The 23366-nt window shown below is 27.9% G+C and overlaps 2 protein-coding genes across 2 annotated transcripts; both read left to right on the top strand.

Annotated features, from left to right (window-relative positions):
* The first annotated feature begins 306 nt into the window (after window positions 1-306).
* Window positions 307-3015, top strand: LOC107885904. The gene is made up of 4 exons (XM_016809668.2): window positions 307-647; window positions 719-897; window positions 1142-1285; window positions 2702-3015. The coding sequence occupies exons 1-4, from the start codon at window positions 580-582 to the stop codon at window positions 2812-2814; spliced, it is 504 nt and encodes a 167-aa protein (XP_016665157.1). The 5' UTR covers window positions 307-579; the 3' UTR covers window positions 2815-3015.
* Window positions 3016-7188: 4173 nt separating this feature from the next.
* LOC100570644 (disks large homolog 5-like) lies at window positions 7189-21166 on the top strand. Its single transcript, XM_029485309.1, has 15 exons — window positions 7189-7228; window positions 7299-7407; window positions 7482-7650; window positions 8937-10027; window positions 10092-10153; window positions 10296-10416; window positions 11819-12095; window positions 12164-12302; window positions 12370-12565; window positions 13955-14167; window positions 14240-14498; window positions 14573-14742; window positions 20247-20438; window positions 20503-20810; window positions 20881-21166. Exons 1-15 carry the CDS (start codon window positions 7189-7191, stop codon window positions 20985-20987), a joined length of 3453 nt encoding a protein of 1150 aa, XP_029341169.1. The 3' UTR covers window positions 20988-21166.
* Window positions 21167-23366: the final 2200 nt, after the last annotated feature.

Below are 23366 nucleotides of genomic sequence, written 5' to 3'. Positions count from 1 at the left end.
TATAATATTCACCGATTATATAACTTAACTGATTGAGATAAAAGTAAAGTTATAGGCACCAATAGATTCCTTTGAATCTTGGAGTATGTTTGTAGATTATTTTTTATCTCATATATTATAAAACTTCACGAACCTACTAGGTAATAAAGAGTTGGCCAAACCCTCCTACCCACCATCAATTTACGCTCATGCCAACCAAGTAATTTCTATATATTCTGCCATGTTGTTTGAAGCAATAACGTTCAAATAAATTCCATACATTTAATAGGTAGGTATGATAAATCGTAGGAGGTGGACACAACACTGCGGCACCGAAATTATCGAGGTAAGTTCTTTTGTTATCAAACTATAATCAGTGATATCAGTTATTAATTTTATTTTCAATTTTAAATTTCGTACCATTGTGACATTCTTTGCGGTTTGGTCGGCTTATAGTTTTATACAATTATTGTATGTCTTTCTGTATAATAATACTGTTATTAGTTATCTGTTACCTATACGTTGTTCTGCCTGACTCGGCGACTTTATTCTGCGTGCAGTGAGACTATTGTTCTATGGTTAGACAACAATATTATTAATATGGTTATGTTGTGTTTAGTCCAAAGTGGCATTTATTCCAATAGGACAATAAAAGCAAAAGGATGCAGGTTGTTTAGTGTTCCTATGGATGTGCTTCGGTGAGTTTTTGCTAATAATAATCATTTGTGTTTTTAACTAGGAAAATGTTTGTAAACTTTACGGCATTGTTAATAAAATGTGGGCGACAAGATTTGCTAAACAAATCGATTGGTGTACTGGCTAAGTACTACCATGTTTGTTTGAACCATTCTAGCAAAAATATGTTTTCAAGTGCCAACAAGTCTCAACTATTACCAAAGGCAGTTCCTACAGAATTCGGTAATTTTAATTTTGATTTAATTTTGTTGTATGCCTATATTGTTATCAAACAAAAATAAAATGGCAGCGTAAGGATACAGTCCAAATCTTAGTATATTTCATAGTATAGCCAGTAGGTATATGTCGTCCCCTTACACTACCATTTTAATTCCTAAATGTGATAAAATGATATATTGGGGGTACTATTGCAATAACCTTGTATATTTAAACCATGTAAGTAATCTTAATGTAATTTATTTTTCAGAGGAATGTTATAATGTATCTGTCGAAAAAATTGGACTAGACATTTCAACAGTGGATAACAATTGTCTTGATGAAACAGTTTTTGATTTATCAGTTGTCAGAATTCTACCACCATCTAAAGAAAATCGATTAATTTCTGTTACTTGTAAGTTTACCAAAATGTATATATACCTAACCTCTTAATTCATAATAAAATGCAAAACATCAGTGGCGTGTCTAGCACAAAATAATTTGGTAGGTAGGCCCATTTTGTTCTGCAGTCTAATCAGAACTACTTAAAGAATATTTATCCTACATAAATGTAGTAAATTTTTGAGTTTCTAATTTTGGCTGTTACCTATCCTTTTTGTAACATGGTTTATTTGTTTACATTAAGAGTATTAAAAAACTAAATAATTTTTAACAATGAAAAACTATTTTCTGCAGCTGCACTTGACAAAGGAATAACCAGAACTCTAGTTAAATATACAAGATTATTGCACATATCCAATATTGTTATAAAACAAAAATAAAATGGCAGCGTAAGGGTACAGTACATATCATAGCATAATTATATTATAATATCATAGTATAGCCAGTATATGGCGTCCCCTTACGCTGCCATTTTAATTTTTTAACGTGATAAAATGATATAGTGGGGATGCTACTGCAATAACCTTATATATTTAGGTTATTACTTTTTTTATTTCATTGAATGCTGGTTCTAAACTTGTGAGTTCTTAACGGACATCGGAGATTTGAACAGCTTCATTCAACATCGTTTTTACCAATTTTGCCTGTGATATGATTTGTTCTATTGTGGTAGAGTTTTCTTCATATAACTCACTTAGGTGCCGTAGTTTTGTTACATCCATAAAGTTAGTAGAATTGGGATCACATGCATCAATAGTCGTAAGAAAATCATTATTTTTTTCAAATCTATTAGCTAATTCACTAAGAATTGTATCAATTATCTCAAAGCATTGCTGTCTAAACGCAACAATTTTATTACTAATACTTGTACCTTGTGTTTCATTTTTCTTATAATTAACCTTGACTAGGATATGACTATCAGTACTACATTTTTGAAGTAAATTTGATTTTATGACTGTATTTAAATCAGTTATATCTAATGATATAATATTTGCAGTTTTTGCTGCAATTAAAGTTTCCTAAAAAAATTTGTCAAATTTTTCTAGAGTTCTTATAATACTTAGTTGTAAAATAGTTGACTTCACAAATTTTAAACACTAAATATCTAAATTTGATTTTTGTAAGTAAATAGATAAATATAAAATGATTAATGATGCCTGAAATGTCATCCACATAAAATAACATTAATAGTATTTTAAACTTACAAAATTGATTCAAGAGATCTTTAGCTTCAACAGCTTCTCTTTTAGATTCTGAGTGTAAAACTACTGATAATTTATGTATTAGTGAATACATTTTCTGGCTGACAGAATTCTCGTACCAATCCGCCCATGTTTGCTACCAATATGTTATTATAAACGATATAGTTATAGGTAATATTATCCACAGTATATCATAAAAATAATTTATGCGTATCATTTTTTAATAGGTAACATTGTTGTTCATACAGATGGATCCAACAAAAATAACAATAATAGTGCCTACATAAAAAAATATTCTCAACCACAACTTCACAAAAAAACTATTGTCAAGCCAGTTTAGTATCGCACCACAACTGTCTGGTCAGTCGTATGTCAGTATTTCACCGCCTTGGAAATCTTCAAGGTCGAAAACCTTCACATACAAAAATTAAAAGATATAGATAACTTTTACAGTACACACAGTAGTTTGGTAAATAATTTCTAAGTGAACTCAAAAATAAAATATTGATATCTACAATTATATTAGAAATAAAAAATGAGAATATTATCAAATAACCTTAAATTAAATTAATATGTACAAAAATATATTATTTATTAATTATTAGTACCTATTGCATTTTTTTTTTTTACCTTAATTTTATTATTAATAATAATTTAGATACATTTATAACTTTCTTCTAGATTGGAGATTTGAAAACTAAGTGATAATTTCTTCAAAATCTGTATGGCCTACTTTTTATTTCTGATTCAATTGTCAATAATACCAACAAAAACACATTTCTTTATAGTTGAGTTTAAATATTTTGTGTTTACTAATATAGTTTTCTGACTAATTGATGAAAACAATATATATTTTCAACCCGTAATGATTGTTTTTACCCCCCACCCCTCCCCCTGGCATAACAAATATTATAATAGTCTCTAACGTGTATCAATAATTTGGTTTCTCAACCATGGTCCCTGAATATAGGCAAAGCGGTTCTTTTCGCATAAACAGTTTTACATAAATAACTAATTGATAGGGGGGGGGGGGGGGGAGGCATCCTCATAAGACGATTATGTACTGTCCTTATAAAATCGAATAAGTAACAATACTATTTCTACCAGTTACCTCTCTGTTGGAGATTTTAAATTATGATCAACTTTTTTCAATTTAAAATAAGCGGTTGTATTTGTATTTAAAAGAGCATGGCTGGCAGGGTATTGTCCTGCTGCCACCTGCAGGTATAACATGTATGGATTCAACTCCTTAAATGACGGAGAACTGCCGCTGTAATGCACTAAACTTTCATGTCCATTTCGTTGCTTAAGAAAAATATCTTTTTTTATTCACAATTGTATTGATTGTATTGCCAAAATACATAAATTTAAATAATAGATACAAATAGATTTCAATAATTTGTATTTAACTTTAGATGTAATGATAATATGTTAATCAATTTAAACTGTATTCAAGATATATTTTCCTTAAATTGTTAACAGTTTCTTTTCTTAGATTTCAAATATTTTACTCTCAGACCTAAATTTTACTTTACACAATATAATATTCTAATAAGTCAATTGTATTATCCAACTCGTTCAATAAAGAATTGAAAATGTCAGCAAACAGCTCAAAACAAGTTAAAATATTTTGAAAATTTTATCAAGTACAGGAATTGATAAAATAAACACATGGTAAATATTTTATATATCTACTGTTATTTATTTTGGAATCTATGTTATCAAAAACATTAGATGTTTAGGAATCAATCCTTTTGTAAAACTAGATTAGTTTGGAAAAAATGGTAGCTGATAGAGTTGTGAATGGTAGGAAGTAGCAACTTGCGATCCTCTTACTGTAACAACACAATGAAATGTCGTCGTTACGCGTTTGTAAACTATAATATGTGTTTGTTCTTGTGAACTTGTGTGGTGTATAGAAAAGTATATGAATATAAATAGTAAGTAGTCATCTAATAAAATGATTAATGCAAAAAGGTCTTATCTCAAAATATTTATTGATTTATTAATAAATATTATTGCTAGTAAATTTAAGTTTTTCAAAAGTGCATAATCAAACTTACAATAAGTTTTCAAATACATTTTGTTATACTTGTAGGTATGGCTGAAGATAACTTACAAATGACTGTAGTCTGTATGCTATTAAACATGAAAAACACTCTCCTGTACAATATTTACCTTTTTTGATATTGGTACGCTGATACTAACACAGTAGTTATGGCCCACAAGAAATGTTTAGTTTAATCACAGTAGAATAGGTTTTGCGGTTTTGCTATTCGACGGCAAACGCATATGATCAAATGTGTATATTGATTGCACAGAATAGCTTTAATATCAGTAGAACGTTTTGTTTTGTTAATTCATTGTAAATCTGTTTTCAAAAAAAAAGTTTAATTCCCCTTTTTAATTTCTCCCCCCTCCCCTACTCCACTCAATCCAGACCAGTGTTCAGGTGTCACAAGGGCATATATTGACACTTAGCCAATAAACGGGAAATAGTAGTAATTCGATTGATAGGACTTGTGGACGCTGCTGGCGCACAGCAAAGTACAATATTATTTTATACAATATCAGACGGTAAAATAAGTACCTATCTATTCCGTATGTAGTATTTGGTACGATAAAATGTTATAATTTATAAATAATTATTATAAATTTGTACTTTGTAGTTTGTACTTTAACTTAAGGCGATAGTTTAATTTTCAACTAGGTACATAAGTCACAAAATAAGTACCTATCTATACAATATTATTTTATACAATAAATATTGTACAGAATGGTAAACCTGACATCAAATTTTGCTGTATCACCGTGTTGTCTCACCGCGGCTCATAGTGCGTATTATGATATACGGAAGGCTCGGCTATTAGTATAAGGTCTATGGTCCCCACTGCAGCGGTACTCAGCGGTAGCGGTTACGGTGAAATGAAGCTGGACACAATTTTACCGCCATCGTGGTGGCACCGCCGAGACAAAAGAATTGTACCGCCATTGCTGCAGTGTGTGGCGGCGACCTTAATGGCGAGGTTTTATCGATTTTACTGGATATTTTTTTATGTTGATTTCTCCGTATACTTATTTATGTTGATCCCATCGACTGTTGATTAAGCAATAACTGATGTATCATAGTATTATACAGATTTTTTTTAAACTAAAAGTAGATATATTTTAGTCACACGCAGTTTACCATAATAGTAAATGTATTTATTTTTATTTAAACAATCGTTAAAGATTATCGTCCACAACGAGAAATAAAATACTATAGTATTGATGGTACCTAGTGGTTGTTTTTTTTACAAAATTAAGTAAAATTATTATTTTCTTTTATGAATAATATAATACCTAATATGCATTGTTGACAATTGACCAAAGCAATTTAAAATTTGAAGTTGTAGAGTAGAATTTTTTATTATTTACTGAGTAAATTTACTGAGATTTACTGAAAATGACAGTCACATTTTTGTCACGGATACTATATAGTATCTATGGTGCACGGTGTAGAGAAGATATTATCTTCTCTATGCTGGTTTGTGGGCGGCGCGGCGTGCACTGTTGCGTGTGATAGTTGTATCATTGTTATCACCGTGATGCTGAGAGTCGTCCATGAGTGTCGTTTTTAATATTTCATTATATTTTTATGTTGTTTAATGTTTGCACGTGTTTGCACTTCGTTTATAAAGTTTTTGTAACTCTTTCAGTGCCACCGAAAGTCTGTATTTCGACGACTTAAATGTTTAAGTCGGTACTGATCGCATTTTCGTTATTTATGTGTGTTTTCATTGGCCGTCTCAATAATTTATTTCAAAAAGTTCGGTAAAACCGAAAAATCATTTTTATATAATATATCGGCCTAAACAGCAAAGGTTATAAGTCTAAAATGCTAGATTTTACAGGAGAAGATGATAACGTTTCAAACGACGTTTCGTCTGCCTAATTCCTTAATTCGCAAATGTCGTTGTCCATCGTATATTACAATAGGTAATACAATTATAATAATATGAAGGTATGCCTTTTTCTATATCTTAAAATCATTACATCGGAGTTCCGAAATGTGTAATATACTATAATATATTAATATTACTATAGTATATTATACACATATACCCATAAACTAATGAACAGCGCAGGGGTACGATATAGAGTGAGTGAGAAAGAAACAAAGTAGTAAGATATATAGGTACAGTTCCTTATGCGGACTCTTTCACTATTTCATGTTCTTCCTCTCTTGGCTATATGGTTATATGAAACAATTTCATGTTGGATAAAATTATACAATTTCAGTTAAAAAAAAAAACTGCATCATAATATGTTTTTTTTTTAAAAAATTGTAACACAAATGATGCCAATATCTAAAAAAAAAAGGAATTGATATTATAACGAATAGACCGACGAATATTCATTACTCATTAGTATTTACTACCTATTTACCTATACAGTTTGCAATCGTTTATTTTTTGTTGGGTACATAGGTAATGATATATTATATTTTTTTCAACTTGTTTTATTGTTTCTCACATTTAAATTAATTTTCCATTTTTTCATTTTTTTACATTAATTGATTATTTTTTTTGTTTATTAACTATTAGTCATGGAGAAATTCGGCACATCCCATTATAAATGTTATTAACATTCCACAATTAACATTCAATTGTCAAAGCTCAAAAAATTAAAAAACTCTTATTTCCATTCTGTGCTTTGGACTAAATATATTAAGATGTCATCAAACAGTACTATTGAAAATCCTAAAAATACTGGTTTGTAAAATCTGTTACCTAAAATCAGTATACCTACTTTTATTTATTTTTTTTGTTCTATGTGATTCAGATCGAAGTAATGATCGCAAACGAGATGCTAATAGTAACCGTGAACGTAATTATGATAGATTAAAGCAACAATGTGATAAAGCAATGGATGAGTTGATGATGTTGAGAAAGTATACAATTATTTTAATATCAAATCTGAAAAATAATTTAAGTAGATATCATACATTTTGTTTTATTAACACAGACAGCATGGAGAAATAATGCGAAGATTCGATCAGTCAAGAAAAGAATTGGAATACTATCGGGATCGAAATAAAGTTTTGATTAATCGAATTGAACAGGCTGACCAAGAATCATCTTCATTAAGTACTGAACTAAATGCCGAAAAACCTATTTTGAATAGATCCGAACAGGTACATATTTCTTATTGCTTTTTAAACATTGGAAGGAGCTATACAATTGATTTTACTGAGGATTAATATCTTATCTAATTTCTTTGTAATTTTTATAGGTATTAATCAAGTAATTAAATAATAGTGGTCCTATTCATAGTCTTAATAACATTTTAGTATATTACTGCTTACAGTACAAACTAGTCATTCAGTGTATTGTTATGAATTTTAGGTCTGTATTTTTGACCTTGTCTAATACTCTAATCAAATTCTTATACATATGTACTACATAATATATAATATTCTTAGGGTAAATAGTAAACACATATTTATTTTTTGATGTATTAATTATTTGGCCTATATTATTTTTTTTTAAGCGTTTGTTGACTTGAATGATTTCACTTTATAAGATAACATTATTTATTTTATTATGTATTGATAGTTTATGGACTTTGTAAGGTAAAAATGTTTGAAGGAAATCTTGAATAAGATAAAGGGGCATAAATGAAGTATAATATTGTTATGCTCATTTTTCTAAAATTGTGGTACCTAGCCCAAACAAAATTATCAAATAACTCTTTGATTATTTTTTATTATACTAAATATGATGGAACAACCAGATTTGGACAATTATACTTTATTCTTATTTTTTTTAATTTACTTGTATGACTTAATATTTTATAAATTAAATATTTCCACTTACTTTTAAATAAAAATACATTAGAATCAGCTTGTAATGATTTTCAAAGGCCCTAGAGAACTAGTTTGTTATATTCGGATGAGAAAAACATACTGTATGTGGGATTTAAAACCAACTAAGTACATGGCTGGAAATCGTTGTATGGGAAATATTGTTATATATGGCATCGTAATAAGCGGATTCTACTGCATATCATTATTAACTTCCATGGGCTATTGTTACCTTAAAATTACTACAAAAATAAAATACTCTTTACTTTGAAGGCACAAAAACATAAATTAGATAATAACAACTAACGTTCATAGGTGATATTATGATAATAATACAGTACAAATCAAAAATAAAATAACAAATACTTATTGCTATGGACAACCATGTATGTATAAATTTGAAATGAGATAAAGTTTGGTGAGATGAAGATACAATTTTTATTTTACTTATGATGTCCATCATTCTATTGCAGGGGATATTACTTGAATACTTTATACAAAATTTGTATTTTTGGTATTTATTTCTTTCAATAATATATTTTAGCATAGATAGGGAAATAAATTATAACATTAAATATTTAAAAATAATATTTTTACGTCATTAAAATATTTTTCAGGTTATTTCTGAAGTTGATACAGCAAGTGGAGATTCGCATAATGATCACTTCATCTCATATGATTCAAGGCCGGAAGATTATGAAACTCACACTACTCATTCAGCAGCTGTTGAAAAAATGGACATGATGAAAGATGAAATTAATCAACTAAAAAAACAATGTAATGAATTATTTAAAGAACGTGATATAGCTTTTCGAGAAAAAGATGGTTTAAAACAACAGTATATAGCTGCTATACACCAATTGAATTTAACAGTTCAAGAACGTAATGATCTTCAAGATGCTATACAAAAAATTCAACAACCTAATACAGAAGCATTCGTAGAAATGAAAGCTGCTGTTGCTTTTAGTGTTAAAAGTAGAACAGAACTTAAAAAATTGAAAGAAGCTCATGATTCTGCTGTTAAAGAATATGGACTCATTATGAGTGAACGAAATAATGTTCTTAATGAACTCGAAAAGCTCTCTGAAGATTTATCTCAAGCTTACAACAAAAATAAATTATTGGAAAATGAAATAAAATCTTGTAGAGATGAAAAGAAAACTCTACAATTGCACGTTGAATCATTAAAACGTGAAATATCATCAGCATTACACGATCGTGATAAAATACTTAAAGAATGTAATGATTATCAGGAAAGATTTGGAGAGATAACAACTAAAAATGAATCTCAAAGAGTATTTAAAAGTCTTTTAAATTATGACTCCAGTAGTGAAAGAGAAAGAAAAAATAGAAATAATTCACGAGAACAAGATGCTTCTTTAGATTTATTTAACTCTTGTCAAAAAGAACGTATAGATAATCTAGATGTAGCTAATCAGGAAATTGAACGTTTAAGAAATTTAGCAAATAAATATTATAATAAATTAGATGAGTCTCTAGAGGAAGCAAAAATATCTAAAAGACGTCGTGATTGGGCTTTTAGTGAACGCGATAAAATTATGTTAGAGCGTGAAAGTATACGAACCCTCTGTGCCAGTTTAAGAAAACAGCGTGATGATGCTGTGAGCAAGTTAGCGCTTGCTATTAGAGACTGTGATGATATATTAAAACAAAAAAGTGATACAGTTAAAGAACTCAATTATTTTAAGTATGATAGTAATAGTTTAAAATGCAATTGTTTTCCTATGCAAATTTGTTTTCTTCTTTTGTAGGGAAAAAATGGAAGTTGAATTAGAAAAAGAAATTTGTTTACTTCAATTACAGGCTACTGGTCGTTATAATCAAGACTCTACAATTTATACCAATCTTCAAGACTGGGATACAGAAATATTAAATATTGATTTAGTAAGTATTATTTAAAGTATTATTAGCTTACGTATGATTTAATATAAATGTATATTTTCAGGGTGTTTTAGGGACAAATGAAGATTTAGGAATTGATTTACTTGGTGGAAGAGATGATCCTTTGTATCCCAATGATAATGCAATTTATATAACATCTGTCAATGAAGGAAGTGTTGCAGCAAGGAAATTGAGGTTGAACATACTTATATTTTTAAATCTGTTTATATATTTTATACTATAACTATATTATAGTATGTAAATTATATAAATAGGTATATATATAAAAGAGAGTTTAAAAAATGTGAGACTAATTATAATTCAAGAAAGGCTGGGCCGATTTAAAAAATTCTTTCATCATTAGAATGCTACATTGTCCTTGAGTGTTGTATTCTTATTTAAAAATGGGAAATTAAAACCCGGAGAGGTGCTCAAACAGGGATTTTGATATTTATGATGGACATTTTTGTTAAAAATGTTTGCTTTTGGTCATAGGAGAAGTAATTAGTAGAAATGAGTATTTTATTTGTGTGTTGGTTGCCATTTGTTAATCAGGCAGATCAGGTACAAACATGCATAAAATCTAATTTTCGCACATTGCCTATTCGCACCTACCAAGGTGGGGCCGAGTCGCACATTCTGCAAAAAGTTACACCCAAAAGGAGTTGAACAATCACAATTTGATTAAGAGTTATCATTTTGTACGGGCAACAAGGTGCACGGGATCAGATAGTGTATAGTGTATTATATATAAAATCCAAATACTTAATTGAATTAATTAAATGCATATTTACCTCAACAATACAATATCCAATCTATAAATTTTTATTTTTAAAACTTAAACAAACTGTTGAGCGCTTACTTATTTTCAATACTCAAATGTTGACAACATTTTAGGACTGTCCCTTTACTTAAAAGAATTACATTACTTACGGAAATAGATGTTTTTATTTAAGAAAGATTTCGGAAAATTTACAAATGATAGTTACATGATGTTTTGCCTAATTGATGATAGTAACACTACTGCTTATCCAGCAGGAACCCAGGCTCTGTCTGTAATCTGTATAGACATTAAGACCGCCTTTGCTGGGCAATTGGTTATTACGCACAGTGAAAATGTTTACACTACATTATTACATAATTAACAGGGGTTCCTAACAAAACACTAATTATTTAAAAGGTTGTCAGACAGCAAAACCAATTTGGTGTTGTTAGTTTTGATATTGGAGTGAATTGACAGATTATAATAATTAATGGTAAGAATATTATTTAGGGCACCTCATAGGCTTTTATTGATGCTTTAATTTTAAAGTGCATTATAACTACCTAAAATATTCATAGCTCAAATTCAGATGATATTCTTATGATAGATCAATTCCTTTTAATATTATAGCTAATAAGTAACAATACAAGATTATTTCTGGTAAATGCACATTTACTATGTTTTGTGTTGGTTTGAAAGAAAAATCAAATAGTGTGATGACTTCCTATGAACAGTTAAATTTATTATTTAATAAATATAAACGATAACTTAAAATATTTAATTTCTTTTATACTATTTCGTAATATTAATATCTATGTATGTTTTCCCTCCTAGAGTTAATGATTGCATATTAAAAGTGAATAGCCTTGATTGTACATCAATTAGTAAGCAATTAGTTTTGGAGACTATAAGATCATTAAGCAGTGCTACTTTGGTTGTAAGACGAAGAAAGCCTGCTTCTCCATCTAGGAGTTTTTTCACAACTCAACTTCAAGTAAATAATTGTGATCATGGAATCTCATTGGAAACTGGTGTATACATTAATAAAATAACCCCTGGATCTCTGGCTGCTAAAGATGGAAATTTAGATGTTGGTGATAGAGTATTAAGTGTAAGTAAATGTTTAAATGAAAATAATTTATTTGTCTGGATATTCTTATTTCTGTTTTTTTTGTTTAGATTAATAACACATCAGTAGAAAATATAAAACAATCAAGAGAAGCAATGCTATTACTGTATGAACCTGGTGATGTATTAACCATTACTACTATGAAATCAACATATTGTGCTGGAAATTGTGGTTCTGGTCGAAATCGTGGTATTTATAAAAAAATATACTAACAGTGCAACACAAACAGATAAATCTAGTTATTCAATACATCAAGAATCCTATAAAAAACCTCAATATGTTCAGTCAAGAAGAGTGATGGTCGATGTACCAGAAAAACCTCATAGAAATCCTTCACATGTCAATAATTCTATCTCTGAGAAAGATCAAGAGGATGCTATAGCAGAATTAGATTCTGTAATTGATGCTTTTAAACTACATCCTGTACCCCCAACTAATACTAAATATCTTTGGTAATTATTTATTTTTTCTAGGTTTATTATACCTAGTTTCTTTATTTTTAACATAACTACTGCTATAATTTCTTTATCATCAATTTGTCTTAATATGCACAGATTTTTCCAAATTTGTTACCATTCAATTTCTTAGGATTTTGTAACTCTCCAAAAGAAACTCTTTGTATCATTAACTCTTTAGTTAAATATATAATGAAACAATTCTTAACTGTCAAGTCTATTATAGAATTAAGTAGTAACTGCCAGTTTCAGCTTAAAGCTATCATTATTTATAGGCAGTTACGTAATTTTAGTTTTTTGATGGGTCCCCCAAATTAATAGTATGCCAATAAAAGTTGTGCCAGTATATTACGTACAGTTTTTGGAACCAATTTCTATAGAAAAATTGTTCACTTTCTTGCATCTCAACTTCCTTACATTAAATATAAACAAATTATTTTAAGACGAGCGCATTTTTTAACTGACTTACCTCTATGAAAACAACAATTTATTATTTATTAATATTATTCTCGTGACATTCAAGTCACTAGATTCAATGCATTTTATTGAATAAATCATTATAATATGTTTAAAACAAATAGTAGCCAAAAATTACAATTATGAAAATAAAAGTAAAAAATATAAAATACACATTTGAATGAAGCTGAATAAGATAAATATATAATTATTATTATATATTAATAAAATAAATAGATGTATCAGTATTCACTAAAAAATTGTTTTCGTATAATGCAAAACTTATTGTCAGACACAGTAGTATATTATCTTCATTATTGAAATTTTTGTAAGTCTATTTATAAATGTAATATTCACTGGTCTTACTATTTGCCTGTTAAGCCAAAGGTGAATGAAACACATAACAACCTTCCAATGTATAGTAATTCATCAACTGGACCGATTTTAATGACATTTTTGGTGAATGTTTGAGTAATTCCCTGGATGGTTTGGATTCACAATTGGACCCAGTTGGTCCAACCCGATGAGGTGCTCAAACAGGAATTTAGATTTACGATGGAATTTTTGTTTATATATGGTTGCTATTGGTTATAGGAGAAATAATTAATAGAAATTAGTATTTATTATTTTATTGGTTGCCATTGGTTATCGATCAGATCAGGTACATAGGAAGTATGCATCAAATCAAATTTCGCACATTGACAGTTACATAGGTACATCTTATAATATATACCAGTATCAAATGAAATAAATATCATACAAATTGTTTTAGATAAACCCATAATTAATACTTAATTATACAAAACTCTTAGGTAGATGTGAATCAGTTCATTGCATATTTATACTTTATTTTTTAAAGTTAGGTGACTTTATTTTATAATAATATACTTTATTTGATAAGCATACCTTTTATGATTTTTATTTTTATAGTCATCATAGAAAATCTAAGGAATTAGACAAGATTGGTGGTACTTGGCCAAAAGTTAGAAGTGTCTCTGTAATTGAACATGGAACTGGTACAACACTTCTTCCTCATAAAAATAAGGAACGTTTGCCACTGTCCGTACTTTTAAATAATCCTCTGTCTTCCTCATCACAAAATAATTCAAAAACTGTTACTTCACCTAAAGATTTCTCTGTCAGGTAAAAATTTTATTTTATTATACATATTAAAATATAATTTATTTGAACTATTTGCTTATTTTATTTAAATAGGTCTGGTAAAGTTGGTAAAGACTTAATGGACTATTATGTTAAAATGAAAACTGGTAAATATAAAAATAGCGGTACTGAAAGTAATGCAGGGGATAGCCTAGCAACAAGACCTACATCACAAAATATGTATTTACCATCATCAACCAATGCTAATCATTTGACCATTCCACAATACAGTAGATATTCTCAACCATCTCCATCTCATAGCGGGAAATCAATGTTTGACTGTTTGGAACCGCCTTACACTCATGTTTCTCAAGTGAATTAAAATATAAATGAAATAAATATGATATAAATTTACTTCTTATTAATATGGATAATTATATTATACAGTTTAATCACAGTCGCTCTCAGTCGGTTGATATGGATTACAATAGAAATATAAATGGATCACCTCATCGCATTATGACTAATACCGGCTATTGTGGTGAAGATAAGCCAGAATCTTATCATGGTTATGAAGTTGGTACATTTCCTAGAAAGAAAGAAACTCCTAGATTTAGGTATGTTTGTATTTTTTCATTTTAAGTGTAAATTTTTATTTTGAAGAAAATACTAAGATCATACCCATATGTGTTGTTTCTGTCTTACAAACTTACAACATAGCAAATTTGTCTTCAGTAGAATAAATTTTGTGTTTTTATGTTGATTCAGTCCTATACATTTATATTAAAGCTAAGAAAATACAATTTGTTCTGCTAAATATAAATTTAGTTTTTACATTATTGCGTGGGTACCCAGCGAGTCATAACTTGATAAAAAAGTTTAAATATTATAAAAAATGTACAATGTTCTTAGTAGTTCTTACTTTCAAGTTTGATAATAAATCAATACACTATAATATTAAAAGTATAAACATAAAATTGGTTCTACTGATGTTGACTGTTCGACGTAGATAACACATCACATGTTACCTGACATTTTTGTTAATTCATATCATAAAAGCATTAAAATAATATATTATGCTCAAGTAAAAAAAATGCGAGTAAGTGGATGTCGCTCTGCTGTATAGTAGATTACAAGTGGGTCACTGTGTAACACATGGTATTAACTTTGAATTCAATGATATAATAACATTGTAAATGAAAAGCGATTCTGAGCGGAGACGGTTTTTCAGTGTAGATATTTTATATTATATTTATATTGTTATTACTTATTACTATACAGTAGCTGGTAAGTTTAATTAATATTATATAATTACAACAAAATAACTAAACTCGTTATTCTTGGTTATTAAATATGTAATTTTATCCAAATTCGAACATAAAATAACTATATAAAAAACTGTTTTTTTATATTTTTGAGATTTTTTGGTTACAGAAATAACTTCTTACGCGAAACCTTGTTTTACATTTTTAGTCCTTAGAAATAAAAGTTGAACATTTCATACATTTTTAACTACTAAATAATTTGTGAATTTTACGTGAAACCTTGGTCAAAATTAAAACTACAATTGTAACAATATGTAGCCTTGTATTCAATTTACACAATTTTTGACTCATAAAATAAAATTTATATAATATTTATAGAAAAAAAAAAAACTAACAAAATTGAAAATGTTTATAAACATCTCGAAAACAATCAAAATATCTTGAAAAATTTATCAAGCATAGGATAATCTATATGCATATATAGGAGACCGCCCCTATTCACTCATCAATGCCCAGACCAAACCGCTGGGTCTAGAGACTTGAAATTTTGTACAGAGGTTCCTTAAGCAATGTAGGATTGCGCTAAGAAAGGATTTTTCAAAATTTGACATCTGAGGGGGTAAAAGGGGAGTTGAAAGTATTAATACTAATATTAATATTTATATTTATATTAATCTATCTATATATATAAAATTGGAGACAAAAATGTATAACAATTCATCAATCGAGAATGTCTGGTCCGATTTGGCTCAAATTTTTTTCAAGATGTTCGTAACTGCCAAGAAAAGGTTTTTACGAAATAAAATTTTAGGAGAATCCACCGGAAAGGTAGGAAATCTCAAATATGTATGTCAAAAATACAACAGTGGCGCAACAGTGCATTATATTTTATTGGTTGCTATTGGTTAATCGGGAATGTTTGTTGATTTCATATAATATAAAAATGAATCGCAGAATGTGTTGCTAAGCGCAATAATTCTGTGTTGTGACTGAACTCCTCCTAAATGGTTTTTTTGTATGCGTTTGCGTTTATTCATCTGATTTTAGTACGGTTAGGTTAGGTTAGGATTTTGTATTAATTGATTATATCAATCCACCATAGGTAGAATACGACAAACTTGGTATAAATTTGATACTTAAGAGTTAAATCATACACTTACGTACATACAGTACGGGGTCCGCGATCTACCGCAGGTAGATTGCCTACCTCATAATGTACTGCTGCGAATCAGAATTTTTATTCCGGGCAACGGAAAAGTTGAGATTAATTTTGAAACCATACACCGAATATTAAATAACGAATTGAACAAAGTTTGAGTCACATATAGTTGGTACACTTAATGGACAACGAAGTGCACAGGTTCAGCTAGTATATTATATTTATATTATAAATATTTATTATTATTGCAAGTGGCTATGGTTATTCATTTTTGAATTACAACAAAATAAGAAAATAACTACTTGAGAAATCGAGTGAATTTCCATTGTCGTAAAAATTTCAACTTCAAACTCTCATAAAAATTTGATTTGACTTCCTTAATGACATTTTTTTTTGATAAAGATAGACAAACTCATAATAATTTTGTATCACATTTTAAAATCTTAGTTTTAAAAAGAAAAATTTTAGGAATTTATAACTCTTAATAATTTACACATTTTCGTAATTTTTACGTATTTTGTCAAAATTTGAACTTTAAGTGTTTATAAAAAATAATTGTGACTGGATTTTATATATTTTTCAACTGTAATAGTAACAATTTATTAGAATCCTTGTATTAAATTTTCATGTTTTTTTAACCAACAAATACAATTTTATTGACATTCATAATAAAAAAAAATAATAAAGTTGGAAATTGAAAACGTCCGTAAACAGTTCAAAACGATTCAAAATACCTATTTTGAAAATTGTATAGTGTATAGAAAATGCAAATATAAACAACCAGTGAAAATTTCGTGTATATACATTTGTTTTAGAATTAAGTCAAAAACCAAAACAGATTTTGTGTAAAAAATTCCGCTTTTCCTTAATTGTTATGTTGTTTTTCACAGGGTTTTTGAAAATTTAGGAAATTTTAACCTCCCGAATACACCAAATAGATTCATTAACCACTTCGAAGAAAATCGAAGCAGTTTTACTGCCCCAAATGGTGATTGCAGACATATAAATTAAAAAATTAACAATTTAAAAATTAAAAAATAAACACGAATCATTGTAAAATCAATGTATTCATTGATCCGCTCAGAATCTAAAACTATTAGAATATAATGAACAATGCTGGTTGATCCAATCTACGTAAGGCACTCATTATTTTAAGTTGTTAAAAAATAACATAATATTACATATCATAAGTTTTATTATTTTAGTAACAACATGCATTTTTAATACTTTATTCCAAAGACATTCGAATAGCTTTAGAAGTACATTGTGTATACAGCGTGTACCTGAAAGATGAAATAACTTTTAATCTAATCATATTTTTAAATTTTAGGTTTTGAGTAGAGCGAAAGAATGTTTTTATTTTACAATGATGTTTGTTTTAATTTGTTCTTCTTTAACATTTTAGATGGTTAACATTGCCCAATTTTAGTTGGTACTTTTGGGAAGTCAATAATAAAAATTCCAAGTAGTTTTAAAAAACGTTGAGAAAAAAGTGTAAAAGTGGTAATTTAAAAAGAAAAATAGATTTTATTATTTTTTTTTTTTTTTGGTGCAACTCAAAAATGAATGACCCTTGGTATTTTCACCAAATAATTATATTAGCATTTTCGATAAATGGTAACATTTTTGAAATATTTTGACTCTTTTTAAGCTAGTTAATAGTTATGGCGTTGAAAAATTTTTTGAGATTTGTAAATATTATTAAATTATTCTCAATAAAAACTTTTTTACTTAGTTAAAAAGCTTGAAAATGTAATGCAAGGTTCCTTACAAGTTTCATTTATGTACGTTCAAAAATGTTAAAGATATATAAACACGAAATACACAAAGATACATATTATTTTTCATATACATTTAGAGACTAGATTAGAGTTCAAATATGGACAAATTTCATCAAAATTTCGAAATATACAAACTATTTCGATAGAAGATTCCCCACAAAATTTCCTACCTTATACAAAAAAAAAGTTTACCGGAAAGGAACATTCATTTCTTATGAGCGTTTGAATTTAAAATTTTTACGATATTGGATTTTCATAGATAAATAAACCAATTTTCATCTATAAATGTTTGATATTTTGTTGTAATTCAAAAAAGAATAATCCTAGACTTTTATAATTATCACAAAATATTAAAATTACTATTTTCCTTACCTGGTAATATTTTCAACAATTTTGAGCCTTTTTGAGATATTTATAGCTATGAGAAATTTTTGAAATGTTGTAAATTATATATCAGTTAAAAACGTTTACAGACATATTCAGTTTCCAATTTTTTTTGTTTTTTTCAATGAATGTCAATACAATTTTATTTGTTGTGTAAATAAGCTTGACAATTTAATATAAGACTTAATATATTGTTATAACGACATTTGGAAAATATTAAAATATTCACGATTATTTTTATAAGCATTTAAAGTTCAAATGCTGACAAAACAAAAATCACAAAAATTTGCAAATTATTTTGAGTTAGAAACTCAAATTTTTAAATTTAAGATTTGAAAATGTAATACAAGATTCCTCATCAGTTTTTCTACCTTTATCAACAACAAAAAAAGATGTCTACAAGATAGTCAAATTAAATTGCTATGGGCGTTTGAAGTTCATATTTTTACAACCTTGGATATTCACTCGATTTTGTTGTGATTTAAAAACGAATAACTGTAAATACACGAAAATTTTACTGAATTCTTACCTATATTATCATATTCTATACACCATGCAATTTTGAAAATACTTTGACTTCTTTTGAGCTGTTTACGGAAATTTCAAATTAAAATTTTTCTAGTTTTTTTTTCTATAAATATCAATAAAACTGTATTTGTTGACTAAATTGCTTGCAAATTTATTAAAAGGCTTCTAATATATTTTGACAATAACAGCTTAAAAATTTTAAAAATACATATTCACATTTTTTTTTGTAAGCATTTAATGGTCGATTTTTGACAAAATTTATCAAATTTTAAATTTAATAATTATTAGTGGTTACACATTTATAAAATGCTCTACTTTTATAGCTAATGATTGAACATTTAAAACAAGGTTCCACGTAGATAGGTTATATTTATTCACAATCATATCATCAAATATACTTAGTAATATCATAGATTATCTGACCGTCTTTTGCTGAGAATCGTTTTTTTTTCTAATACTATGATATTTTATCATTTAAATAAAATTTAACACCATCCATTACAGAGACTCACTTGTAATTTACTGTACAGCAGAGAGACACCCACTTTTAGAAGAATTTTAATGGTTAAAACATTTATTTAAGTCAAGTAGTTTATTTTCTAGAATTTTTTTAATATTAAAATTTTTTTGAGTAAATTAATTTATAAAATAACTTAATAATAATATATTTTTTTTTGGAAATTCCTTGACATGAGTATATTTCTTAAATTATTTTTTAACTATATCATTAAATTGTAAATTCGTTAAATAAAACAAACTAATTTGGTACTCAAAAAAATTTAGTCAAACATAAAATTTTGCTAAATGGAAGTTGCATTGTATAAAAAAGTAATTTTATTTTAAAATGTTATGATATAAGTTTTTGAAAGTATTAATTTTACTGTTGGAGTGGATATTCATTAAAATATTTTGTTTTGTTAAATACTATTTGATAAATAAAATTGTATAATTTTAATATAATAATTATAATTAAGATGATTTAATGTATTACTCATTTTACTTAGAATCAGTTCCAACCCAAGTGTGACTAATAAAAGTAGTGGTGGTGCAGTTGGCATATCGACTGAGGGTATTAAGAGATCTATAAGTAGTAAAACGGACAGCCCAATGCTTACTTTTAGAGTTGAAGTTCTTAATCCTAGACAAATATCTAAGCCTGCTAATAAGCGACAAACTGTATATGATTGGGCATCAAAGTTAGTATTAAAACTAAATTATTAACAGTCTTAATACTAATTACTTATAAAATAAATATTTCAGATATTTCAAAAGACCAATTCTAAGAGATGTTCAAAGTGGTCCATTATATGGCGAGTTGAGACGGATCTGTATAGAGAAATCAGGCGAACCTCTAGGAATTCAGATATTTTGTGTTGACAATAGTGGAGTTTTTATATCTTCTGTTACTAATGAACATAGTGTGGCTTACAAAGTCGGTATTCGAGTTGGAGATCAGCTATTAGAATTCTGCGGAATAAATTTGAGTTGTGCAACATATGAGTTAGCTGCAAATGTTGTACAGAATTGTGGAAACTCAGTTACCATACTCGTACAATTCAAACCAGATAGTATGTTTTAATTAGTTCATTAATATTTTTTTATAAATAGATGGTTTATAAAACTAATTTATCTTTTTAGAATACCACGAGCTAAAACGGGCCAAAAGTTCAACAAGGAGCCGTTCAGAAACTCCAACACCGTGCAGTTCACCTACTTTGAGCTTCTCACCTACCAAAAAAATGTGAAAATTGGTATCAGCTAGGTTCATAGGCTCATAGGCGCCACTGACCAATATATTTTCGGATAACCCAGGTCTTAGCATTCACTCTATTCAGAAGTCCGTCTGATCTCTGGGTCTACTTACAACTTTGTTGTCAATCGTCAGTAAGCTATTATCAAGATTAATTACCACGTGCTCATATATTATATTTTATTGTAATACACTAATACTTAATATTATTTGCATAGTTAATATTAAATATATTAAATATTATAGTATAGTAGGTTTAACTAAACGCAGGTCTTTTTTGCAGACATTTTAAGTTAAAATTTTTTTTTTAATTTAGATAATTTAGATGATGTAAAATTTTTTGTCACTGTAAGGCAGTGGTTCCCAACCTATGGTCCGCGAGCCATACCAACAAAATTTAAAAATATTTCATTTTTCCTTTAGGGCGTGATACAAAATTTATAACTGTTTTTTCTCAACTTCCAACGAAGAAGGCAGTAACTCATTCTTATTTTATATAATGTCTAATTCGTAAAAGTGAGGCAGTTGAAATATTATGTACCCCGACAATCGTTATCATCGATTCCATGGCGCAGCGCGTGTATATTACGTCGTTTATTTATAAATTTATATTACATAATGTAAAAAAAAAAAAAGGTCTTCCTAGTTTTTGTAAAATTAAGGTGGTCCGTGATGGTAAAAAGGTTTGGAACCACTGCTCTAAGGTATATGTTATAAAACCTTCAAATTAGACATTAATATATTTATTATTGTGTAGCTATTAAAAATGATATTTTACTTTATATACCTACAAATTGTATATCATTTTTATTACCTATATATTATAATTGAGTAAATAATATTTGAATTATTTTATGATTGTGTATTTAATTTTAACAGCAAGGTGTCCACCAGTTAAGACCAGTTAATGTCATTTTAACCACTACAGTAAACTCAATTTCACTATTTATGTATACATAAGTTGTGAATAACTAAAATATTCTTCATTTAAATAACTAATTTAGTCGTATTTAAAATATCTATAAAAAAAAAAACAATGATACCTTATACCTATATCTTATTAATTTCTTGGTTACAAAATGAACTACTTATCTTACCTTTTTTAAATGTTTAATCCTTATCTATAACAATTGGACATTTTATACATTTTTAAATACAAAATATTTAGGTAATGTTTTTGATTTTGATGAATTTTTTTACAATTTGAAGTTTATATTATGCTTATAAGAAAAAAATAATGCATAATAAGTATTTTTAATGTCTTTGAACGGCTATTATAAAAACTTATGAGGAAATTTACATTGAAATTTCCAAGTCTTTTGACTTAGTGAAATATATTTTATTGAGTATAATAAATTATTTATATATAGGCATTTTTTAGTATAGCTAACTAGTACATCTTGCACCATCTTGACGTCCTACGTGCATCACTAAATTTGCGCCCTACTCCACAAATTGGAAATTTGCTTTAGGTTAAAAAAACATTTGAAATATATATTTATAGAATATAATAAGTAATAACTAATAACCTTTTATAACTATATGTAGTTATGTAACATATTATAGTTTGTACGAGTGCTAAAAAGCTAGAAAAATAAATTACCATAATGTTGTACTCAAGTAAATTTGATGTCAAAGTCAATCGAAACTCGGCAGCAGTTCAACATAAAATCAAAAAACGATAATACCTAATATTTTAAGAACTACAAAGTTCACCGTTTACTGGAAGTTCAAATAACATATTTTTGGTAATGCTTAATGTCTGAATAAAAGGACACGTACATTTTCGATAAGTACAGTAGTTATGCTATAAATAGGTACATCATAAATAGTATATTGTAGTTAAATGTAGGGACGCAGCCCAATTTACAGAGATAGATATATTGTATTACTTTATAGTTTATTTTTATACCACGAGTAACGACTAGATGAATAAATTGCGCTATCGAAATTTAGTTTCAAATTTTACATTACTATAACGATTAGTTAAAATGCACTGTCTTTATATCAGCGGTTCTTAACCTGTGGTCCGCGGCCCCCTGGGGGTCCGCAACACTCATGTCGGGGGTCCGCGGCAACTTTACCACCTAACATAAGTCAATTTGTGACATGAGTATATTATTACAATATTTTTCGATTATTATTTTTGTTTCATATAAAATTATAAAATATATCTTATTTTGTAAGAGATAGGTAAACCTATCTTATCTTTATTACACCGATTACAATGTGGAATTCGATACAATTAAGTATCTAAACCTAATAATTTTATTATTAATATTTATTTATCAGTTTCTTGTTCATACGAATTTTATAGGCATACAGCCATACAGCATTGAAGTCGGCACTCGACAGTCGTATATTTACTACCAAT

This window comes from Acyrthosiphon pisum, chromosome X (assembly GCF_005508785.2).
Source record: "Acyrthosiphon pisum isolate AL4f chromosome X, pea_aphid_22Mar2018_4r6ur, whole genome shotgun sequence".
NCBI classification, from domain to species: domain Eukaryota; kingdom Metazoa; phylum Arthropoda; class Insecta; order Hemiptera; family Aphididae; genus Acyrthosiphon; species Acyrthosiphon pisum.
The sequence above is the reverse complement of the archived record's forward strand: the minus strand, read 5'-3'. Positions and strand labels throughout refer to the sequence as shown.

Coding starts and splice junctions, on each gene's coding strand:
- LOC107885904 (XM_016809668.2), top strand. CDS start 580: ATGGTTATGTTGTGTTTAGTCCAAAGTGGCATTTATTCCAATAGGACA. Junction 898..1,141: donor GGCAGTTCCTACAGAATTCG/GTAATTTTAATT, acceptor TTTATTTTTCAG/AGGAATGTTATAATGTATCT. Junction 1,286..2,701: donor TCGATTAATTTCTGTTACTT/GTAAGTTTACCA, acceptor ATTTTTTAATAG/GTAACATTGTTGTTCATACA.
- LOC100570644 (XM_029485309.1), top strand. CDS start 7,189: ATGTCATCAAACAGTACTATTGAAAATCCTAAAAATACTG. Junction 7,408..7,481: donor GAGTTGATGATGTTGAGAAA/GTATACAATTAT, acceptor TTATTAACACAG/ACAGCATGGAGAAATAATGC. Junction 10,417..11,818: donor GTTGCAGCAAGGAAATTGAG/GTTGAACATACT, acceptor TTTCCCTCCTAG/AGTTAATGATTGCATATTAA.